Genomic DNA, 10,382 nt, shown 5'->3' with positions numbered 1-10,382 from the left:
TCGTCTGTGACGCTTCGGACTTTGCCATCGGCTGTGCACTGCTGCAAGCAGACGCCAAAGGGCGAAATCGGGTGATCGCGTTAGATACTCGCCAACTTAAGGCTGCGAAGAGGAACTACCCAGTCCGTGACAAGGAATTACTTGCGAACGATCTGCGACATTCGTACAACTAAGAAGCTTCTATGTATTCTTCGGTCGCCAACCATTTCATCAAGAGCTCCTTTCGACGGCGTATGTTCCTCTCCGCCACCACATTCTCGACATGGTAGTATCGATTTCCATATCTACCAAAAATGCTGGTAGGTGCCCGACACAGAGCTACTTGCAATGAAATATACCCCCGTCAAGTTCAGGGTGCTGCTTGGCCATAAGCCATTTGTAATCGTAAAAATAATGTATCTCTGCGCTCAGCGAAGTCGTCACAACGTCCCTCACAGAACATGAAAAATAAATATCCTTCTTTGCCGAGTATACACGTGAGGTTTAGTACAAGTGGGTCGTCTTAATGTTGTACTGAATGCACTTTCATGTCGCCCAAACTATAAATTGTGGCATGTCGTAGTGATTTCGGCAGTCAAAGAGGCGATACGATCAGCGTACAAGTAGGACGCAAGGTGTGATGCTCAGCTGAATATTTTCAGAAGCTTTAATGTTGCTCACCAAAAAGCACAATCGCTTGTCAGCACCCTTTTTTCTTCCCGAGGCATGCTTTGGTTTAGAAAGACCCTAATGAGCATCCACATGCAAATGTTTTAGACAGCTTGCTTAAATTGCGTCGTGTAGAATATCTCTCGAAGCACATGCAAGGAGAGACTTCAGTGCATTACATAACTCTTCTCACGCATTAATCTTAAATTAAATAGCGCAGTATATGTGTCTACAGATTTTATCGTATTTTACATGAAAGGTATGGCAAAATTCCGAGTGCCTTCTACAGCGGCATAAAATCGATTCGGTCTTAGTGGGGGCACTTTTGATCACATTCGACTTGCTGGAATTAGCATATAACACTTTGTACCAGAAACATCAGTGCTTTAGTGTCAATGATATTGAGCGTCAAGCGAAAGGTGCGCAACGCAATGGTGGGAAGCTAGAATGCAACCAAAGCCAAAGGCACATGGTTAACATACGAATATGGCGTGGCGAAAAAATTCAATAAAATTAACCTACCTTTACATATAGAGTCTGCAGCCTAAAAGAACGAAAAACGACCGCTCTCCGCCAGACCGATCACAGTCAAAGCGGTGAAGAGATTGGGACATACACTGAGCATCCAATGAGAATTTAAATCCATTCTCTTTTTTCCTGAAACGATACCACGATCCGCTTTTACGAGCTAGGGGCTCTGTCGTAGGCTCGTATCGTCCGTATCACATCGTACGGCTGGAAGTGTTTTGCACCAGTACATCAACACGGTTTTGAGTCGCTGTATGAGCTTCAAGCCGGGAAGTGCGATGGCAAAGCTCAGAAGGCAAACCCGAGATCCGGTTCATCTCAGGCTTCGACGCTCGCAGTGATTTCTGAAGACGGTTGATAGCGATAGCAGATAAAGCTCGAGAGAGAGGCCGACCTCCGCCGGAACTTATCAATGATCAAGAGGAAGCCCAATTCGACGCGGGGCGTTTGATGGGCCGGTGGGTACATCAGCACTGTTGAGAAGTGAAATGCTGCTTTCAGTCGGAAGCCTTGTCGGAGTTAAGATTTGCCTGGTGCCTTGGTTGCTTATGATTTGATGCAGGCTTTGCTTTCGCCTCATTGTGAGGATAGGTACGGTCGTTCGTTGGAGCACGCTTCCCGCTAGTGGGCTGTTACAGCTGATCTTGGAGGCGATCGGGGGCTTCAAGCGCAAGAAGTGATGGTGATGGATTGCCAGCTCGACGTTTGTATCGTGCTTTGTACGTAGAAAAATCAAATTTTAGTCGACGCTAAAGCGGACATTTTCCTTGCTTAGGCCAGCTTGTAAAGTCAGTTTGGATAACGGTGGCGTGTTCCCTTGCCCAGAATGCATATTGAGTGTGAAACTCTGCCGCACTTTCTCCAACTTCAAGTGCATAGATAGATATCCATCCACCTGGGAGAGATCAGTTTTTTTCTGCAGCTGGTTCGCAAAGTGCATACGGTTCACTCGAGTTTTATTTTTATGGGCTAATAAAGTGCTCGCGGAGTGACTTTCTCGCTCTCGTTTTGCTCATGGTGTGAGTGGGAGACGCATACATATAGGCTGATAGAATCTCCTGGCCAGTGGGCGAGCAAATTATTGGCCTAAAACTGAAGTCACGGCGTGATGATTCGGGTAAGTGCCAGCGTAATGAATTGGACAAGATTTGAAGTAGCTTTTGCGACTGCAGTAGAGCAAGCAGGGATTCTTGAGCCAGATCCAGCTCGTTTGTAAATGAGCTGTATATCATCAGTTGATCCTTTTCCTGTTTAAAAGGGCTCGGGATTTGTGAATATTGCAGCGGAAAAGCTGAGGGCAGTGAGTGCCTTCTATTGAAAAATAGCAAGACCGTGTATCACCTCGCGCTGAGGTGTTGATCGAGACGAAATGAAATATCAGGACCGTTTTGTCGGTGAACGCCTCGGCATTTTTCACCATATAAAATCCAAGCGTGTTGGTGACATAGACCACAGGTTTAGTAAACGCTCGTTGAGCCGTAATATCTGGCAAATTCCGGTACATAGGTGCTCAGAAAATTAGGCATGGTTTAGTGCTAAGAATGAAGCCAAAGTTTAGGTGCAGTAGTTGCTCGTGGACCGGTCGCTATTGCGCGGCCTTATGACAAATATACAATGTTGTTCACATCCTAGTGGGAGAGGGTGTGGTGGAGCAAATACAAAAAATTTGGGGGTTTGGCCCTTACACATTTGGCACAAATGTACTCAAACGATACGATACAATAGTACGAAATTCACTATACCGTTGGTGTAATTATTCAAAACTATCGATCATAAGTATCGAAAAAAACATCGGTATCTACGAAGGCTCCGTCAAGAAAAGACCGTGAAGAGACAGTTCCGAATGAGAGATATAAAGCTTACATTTTTAGTATTAGACTCAACACAAGTCGTTCTACATATATGTACTTTCGACACAGCGGAGCAAACAAACGGTCTCAGTTACCTTCAGCAGCTCTCGGTTCCTCTATCAAAATGAGTGGACGAACACAAAATCTGCGTGTTTGTGTTTGCTATCCAAAACTCTGAGAGTCAAAGATATGCTCAAGACACCTAATCATACCTAACGTCCTGCACGGATGTCTTGCATACCTTATGTCCTGCACGAATGCCATGCAGTTTTGTGCATGTATCAAAAGCGCTTCTGCTATTTCCATGCAAGCGTGATGTAATGCTTCACCAATTATCAGCAGAAAAGTAGTGAGATATACCTTCTATTTCAACTTCCAGACGGTTCATAGCTCGTAACACTCCATAATTATACACAAAATAAGAGTATTTCTAGACCATGTCAAACTACTCAAATCTAACCGGAAGAATTAGCAAAACCTTCGACATATCTACTGATGTTCCCGTCCCACGACTGACAAATACTGTGTCCGGATTTGTTACTTTCAATGCCTCCACGTACTGCAACTGTTATTGAACGTAATCTCAGAGCGCTATTGAATCTATTCAAACCATCCAGGATTTCAAAATGTCAAAAACGTGGATGTCAATAACCAGCTGTGAGCCACGCCTTTCTTAAAGTGTGTCACTTCGTTTAAGTCTGGGCCCAATCGACCCTGAACTTCACGAGATACAAACAACAGCTCTTATCCACTTGGCGTAGGGCACCCACTAAAACCCGCCGTTTTTGCGCTAGATGTTCGTCGGACGACCCTGTGTCAGATCTTGGTCGACAGTACCTTTCTGCCATGAGAGAAGAGGAGACGCAAGACGCAGATGTCTCAAACTCCACATGTGTAAGATCTGCAAATACCAGTAGCTGCTCAGCAGCCGAAACATCTCTGCCCTTTTCCTCAGCATATTTGATGTCAATCTCTCAAAAAGCTTCCCTCTCATGGTTGCTCAATCGCGGCAGAAGATGCATCCCCGACATGGACGCGATACATGCCCAAAGTTTTCGCGATGCGTAATCAGGAGATCAGTTTTGCACCATATTCAAATTTTCCACCAAAGGGACTGCGAACTCTTGTCGCCGCGATGACGGCAGACCCTCTTCCGGAGGCGGTGATAGTCAACGCTTTCAAGGAAGCATTCCGAACAAGTGCGGCATCTACTTGCCGTACCTCATTCGAGGAAGTACTAATAGTTGCGTGGATGCAGAGTTAAAGTCTTGTGCCACGAGTGACGATTGAGAACTCATTCTCCCGCGCAGCCTCCTAGCTTAGAGGCCGCAAACTATTATGCCAGCATTCTTTACAACGAGATAGATGTTCTCGTCCCTATCCTTAAAGTGTTGAGTGCTCAGCATTAGCGGTTTCACGGGGTGTGCCATTTATGCTGTCTCCGATGCCCGGTTGGTGCTATTAAAGTGTCTCGCCAGCAACATCAGAGAACGGTCACTGTTCCCGACCCTTGGTCCTTCAAGTTTCCTGATCCCTTCGAGATCACCGATAGACTTAGCTTACCATGCGTGTCTGATAATCTCTTCTCTTCATTTAAAAAAGATTTTGCTAACCTCGCAGATAGCAAAATCTTTTTTCGACTACTAGTAAGTGCGACGAGGTTGTTCAAAAAGCTGATTATATAGCACGCAGAGGTTGGGCTATTCAGGGGCTAAGATCTGGTACCGAAATTAATGAGGACGATAGGATGTCTGAGGTTCTCACAGTTTTATAAAAGTGTTATGTGATTTTGGACAGCCGAAAACGATATCACCCGCTACTGAATTAAATACAACTGAATCACAGCTTTTGTTTATGCTCAACGCGAAAGTAGTGTTCCGCGAAATGACAGTCGCATATAATCCGTTAAGAGAAGTGCCATGATACTTACTCTGAAATGCCGCCCCCTGATTGCTGAACAAAGAATTTATGCTCGACCATTCTTATGCTGGATTACCGTCTCAAACGTTATCCGAATTGCCTCCAGATTTCTAGTGCCATCTCATTGCAAGATAGCATTTGCTTCAAGTAATGATTGAGCAAGCATTGTTACATCAAATGATATCCGCTGGTCCCGCACCTTGACCAGAGACCTGATTCCAACGATCAGAAACATATCAATCATACGAAATAATTGCGTGAGCTAACTATCCTATCAAACCTGTCGACAACCAGCTGTATATTTCTTGGCTGCAAAGCCTCAGCTAAAACTCGAAACTTTCCCAGGACTTCAACGACTTTAAGACCATTTCTGGCAAGTATTTCGTTTCGAGTCGATTGCAGGCAAACTGCAGCGGCTTCCAAACAGTTCAGAGCAAACGAGATGTCGCCGACGTCCTGAGTCGAGAATAGATTGCTAGCCTTGTGCATAAATGACAAGATTATCTGGACAACCAAAGCAAAGATGTGGATAAAACGGTTAGCTATGTAATGTCATCTCATTTTTAATCATTTACCTGGAAGCCACCAGCAGCAATTTCTTCAGGGCATTTTTGTGTAGCCAAGACAATTCGAGTCATTAATCCATGTTTTTTCCAGCTTGCAAGAACACCGTGCTCTGATCGTGATATTGCACTGCGACACTCAAATATTAGGAATCTTTACGGGTCTAAAATTTATTGAAAGCCTACCTAGTTAAGACATCGCAACACCAAACACGAGCTTGTATTGGCAATTGATCCCGCCGAGCGTCACTCCACATTTTACCAAGCAGATTTATGACTCGTAAGTTGATTGCATTGGCAGCACTAATTTTCAAGCCTTCTTCTCTGCTCTGGTGTCCAAATATCCACATTACAAATAGATTTAATAATGCGGAGGCACAACCTGAACACGCATCGCTATCATGTGGCCCATTGCTTCTGGCTGCAAGGCTGGAAAGGATCAATGCCATGCACTCAATGCTCCCTCGTTTGAGATCGGTAAGAGGCAAATCATCGAATGGGATCGCCAATATTTGTATGAACAAAGCAATTGCTCTTAAAGTAGCCTCACAATTTGCGTAAATGACTTCGCCTCCTGAAAACACCCGATTAAGATAATAGACCATCAACTTGGCCGTGACCAATCCACAAGACATCGGCACACTGTCTTCTTGGACAATAAGCGAGTTATCTTGAACGTAATACGGCATTATTTCTCGCAAGAAAGCAACCACATACGACAGCACGAATGGCAGCACAAGTGAAAATGGGAGCGTGGACAAACACTCAATAGCGAGCATTTTGACCTCTTTAAATTCCAGCGGATCTACAATGGAGCGAGCTAAAATATGGAACAAAACTTTAGTTGTGTTGCCCGACATTGCCTCTAATTTTCTGCCATCGAGTTGTAGATGATGTTCGACGTATTTGTTGAGATGATCCAAATCCTCCCGTCCACACTACATAATAGCACGTTTATGATACAAGTCATTACACTGAACAGGGCCACAACGCCTGCATTGAATATACCGATATTTCTTCCAGGCCATTAGCTTCATAGTAGGTCTGAGGAAACATTCGTAACACCAGCAGTGGAGCTAACCGAGCAAATAGAAGATCTTTAATTGCGTTCGTGGCTGAAGATGAATCGCTGTTTAGAAGCTCTTCGGTCAAGCGCGTTGCATTCTAAAACAACTCATGTGTTATATGCAGTTCTAACCAATAATCCATAAATTCCTTATTGACCGGAACTTACCGCCACATGAGAGCAAATTTGTGTCGCCATCACGTCGAATTCTTCGTGACTTACCCAGCTACATACAATCACTTCACGCAGCATTCGCAAAATAACGTGATCACGAGGCGAACCAAGAAATTTGCGCACCAAGACACGTAATATTTCATGTCGAGCATGTGCTAAATTGACATGGTGACTCCATCTGCTCAATAGCGATCTCAAAGCGAATTGAGATCGATAAATATATGAAGGCAGCAATGTTATAACGTACCCAGGTGAGCGAAGGCAAGATGAAAGTAGCTTGTGTTGAACTGTGTTCTGTTCGTCGCATGCACCAGTCTTGTTATTATAACGCTCAAACAGGTGAACAGCGAATTCACTCCAATCATGAGGCGATGGTAGAGCCTTATACATTCCTAAATGGACTTCCATGTTGCTATACTGACACGCATCGATGAACCAAGTCGCAGTCGTTTCAAGAGAAGACCGCGTCGAAATTTTCAATAGGAATTCTAGCGAGGATGATATAACGCGATTATCAGCTTCGTAAACGCCGATTGCTATTAAGCCAGCTATACAGTGTACAGCGTCTAAGGTCGGCAAGCTCGAAGTCGCCTGAATGAAATGACGTTAGTTTACTATCAAATTGACAAACAGACGCGTCAAACTAACCAGCCGGTAAATTTTATGTTTCTGATGGGTGATAAGTTTCAAAATGCCTTGGGTAAGCAGTTTCCTGTACAGAACAACATACATTGAAGATTTTAGTAAGTGTCACTACAGATATTTCCTTACAGAACTTACCGCCAATATCGAAACAGCGGTATTTGAGCTGCCAATCCGTCCAATTGATATAAAAAAGTACGCACGAGCGAAATTGTACTCTATATATCAGAAGCGAATCGACAACAATGCTTTATGATAAATTTTACTTCTCTTCAGCGGTTTGACTCACCGTAAGGCTTGAAGTTTGAATTTTATCTAACGCCCATTGCAATTCAGTTATGAACAGTTCTCGAGATATAATGAAATCACTTATGAACAATTCGAGTTCTGTTTGAGCTTCCAGCTCACTACAGGATTCTCCGCGTGCCAGAAGCGAATCACCATTTAAGCGAATTAATTGCGACAGGAAGCCTTGCTCATCGTCTTTTGAGCTAAAAATTTTTAGTACATCATCGGGCAATAACAAAACTCGGAGAACGTTCGCACTTAATTGGGTTGTAGCGATGTTGCCGTCTTTCGTTGCTGTTGCCAAAATTTGCACAAAAAAGCACACAAAATCTGCTTTAGCTTCTTGAGAAATATTCTCGAATGCCTGGAGACATCCTCGTAGACCACCCATTGAATCCAGAAGAATGCACACATGGCGTGATTGTGAATATACGATCTCAGGATTACTACTGACGTCGTTCTGGTCAGATTTATCTTTGGATTTAATAAAGCTTAAATTACACAACTTGAGAATTTGGGTTAGAACTTTAAACGATCGATGCTTTGTTTTAGCAGAAATCGCGTGAGTACGCGTGCACAAAATTGGCACAGTCGTCACCCAATGCCAGCATAGCACATCCAGATTTACTCGATTATTTATAATTTTGCAGTCACCATCAGCCCACTCCACGCTTGAAAATACAATGTCACATGTCAGCACATATGATTGCAGATGTTGAAGTGCAAATCTAAGAAATTGTCGACGTATGGAGTGCGAATGCCACCGTCGAAGTATGTCAAGAGAAAATTGCATGCTTTTCACTATTTTGTGCATCAATTTGTATTCCACGAAAGTGTGCACCTTTGCTGATTCACAATAAATTAGATGCTGCATTGCGACGTCTCCACAAAGCATCCCAAGTGTTTCCAAAGCGATCAACCCAAGCTTTGAAAGTTTGATACGATGCGAGCCGGCACTTAGAGAAGTGCCTCGATGTACAATTCTATGCAGTGCATCGACATACGCATCGACTCGAATATCCGATAAAGGCAAAACCTCATTTCGTTCTACTTGACACATGAGCCTAAGACGACGTCGTCGAAGCAATTCAAAAAGCGTCAAACATGAGGCTAATTGATCCTGCTTTTCTGCCGTCGGCTGAATCCATTCTAGCAGTAGCTGATGCACATAATCACAGCTGACCAATGATTTTTGGTTCATTACGAGCTCACGACTCATCATCCAATCAAGCAAGACATGATATTTCCCCGCATGTGCCCCCCATATACAGCAATTCCGACTAGAAGCTGTACAATCTTGCATCGACTTTTTCATTGCAGCCCCAGCCACCACGTAGACCAAATTATGATCCGAGAGCGCCTCTGTTTTATCCGATGCATCATAGGCATTGCTGAGAATATCCAGACCAGCTTGTAGTCTTGTTATTCGTTTATGATCCATTAACGACAATAATTGACCCTTATACAAAAAGCGAGTGAGAACGAACAAATTAAAACAACAGCGCATCGTAGTAAAGTACGTCAGTTGAGACCTCATCAGCTCGTTCCTGCGTGTCTGCATCGTCTGTACAGTCAGCTAGTCCATTTTCTTGTGATAACTGCTTCTTGGCAACAGGTATAAGAGGTATAGAAGATCTGACTCCTGTCTTCGCACGCCTCACTCCGGCAACTGCTGCCTCTATCTAAAAACCCGTAGTGCATTTAAAAGCTTCAATCACATGAACAGATTGGTAGATCTAAGTAACACTATAAAGATACTTGAATTAGCGTGCTGTCTCCCACTAAGCGCAAAATTTGCCCCGCACTACCCCTATCGTGCGTTCTCGTTGTCATATTCAAAGCATCAGAGTGATGTAGTCCACACACATGGTAGAATTTTAGCCAATCCGTGATTGAGAGTAATCTTGGCTACCAAAAAAGTGCCATGTAAGTTAAAGAAAGAACGGCTATCACTATCGGTCTGAAGGATTACGGCTTAATTAGTCTCCCATGGTGTACGTTTACATTACGCTATTGTCTATCGGACCTCTCGGACTTTTAGCGAAGCTCATAAGTACCAAGGCTAGTATAGTATCATGGTTATGTATGCTCGGTACGGATGAGTAATATGGGGGGGTTGTCAAGGAAGGTCCGTGGGTTATATGCACTGAGGTTGTTATTAACCTCCCGAAGAAGATAGGTATTTCTTTGCTCGAATCTCGAGAGTTTACGCATAGGCATGTAAGAGCCCTGCCCCAGTAAGGCGAGTAACCTTTGATAATTTAAACCATATTCACGACATGATGAGAACAACTGGGACCGAAATGACTCTTCGCATGTAGACAAGTCGGATATCATCGTAAACTTACAGCGGGTACCGTGTCAGTCAACGCGAAGTTTCAAACTCGTGCAGATGGTAGGCCGAGCGCGGTCAGCGTCTTCTCCTTGCCGAACGACTCGATCACATATCTTTAGGGGGAATATCGTAACTCGGCGAGTCGCTGAGACCATGTAATCAGCGAGTGTATTAGCCTTCTCACTGAGTACTGCTCCAAGGGCGTCGGTCGCGAAGACCACACCTCTATCGAAGTTATGTGCACGGGAAAAAAACCTCGAGGCGAATATGCTATAATGGAGCACACATTGTGGAGAGAAAGTGTAAAGACTATAGGCAAGCGTAAACTATGCTCTACGGTGCTCTGAGGAAGCAAATACGACAATGAG

The 10,382-nt window shown here is 44.0% G+C and overlaps 1 protein-coding gene across 1 annotated transcript; it reads right to left on the bottom strand.

The window, feature by feature from the left end:
- Positions 1 to 5,067: 5,067 nt before the first annotated feature.
- Positions 5,068 to 9,512, bottom strand: PHALS_10130 (uncharacterized protein; the record flags this gene model as incomplete). Its single annotated transcript, XM_024725500.1, has 12 exons — positions 5,068 to 5,158; positions 5,227 to 5,450; positions 5,522 to 5,639; positions 5,696 to 6,447; positions 6,518 to 6,673; positions 6,744 to 6,927; positions 6,997 to 7,340; positions 7,398 to 7,461; positions 7,530 to 7,609; positions 7,681 to 9,138; positions 9,200 to 9,361; positions 9,438 to 9,512. The coding sequence occupies 12 exons, from the start codon at positions 9,510 to 9,512 to the stop codon at positions 5,068 to 5,070; spliced, it is 3,708 nt and encodes a 1,235-aa protein (XP_024576271.1).
- Between the last annotated feature and the right edge of the window lie 870 nt (positions 9,513 to 10,382).

The sequence above is a fragment of the Plasmopara halstedii genome (genome assembly GCF_900000015.1).
Source record: "Plasmopara halstedii genome assembly, contig: Scaffold_444, whole genome shotgun sequence".
NCBI lineage: Eukaryota > Oomycota > Peronosporomycetes > Peronosporales > Peronosporaceae > Plasmopara > Plasmopara halstedii.
The sequence above is the reverse complement of the archived record's forward strand: the minus strand, read 5'-3'. Positions and strand labels throughout refer to the sequence as shown.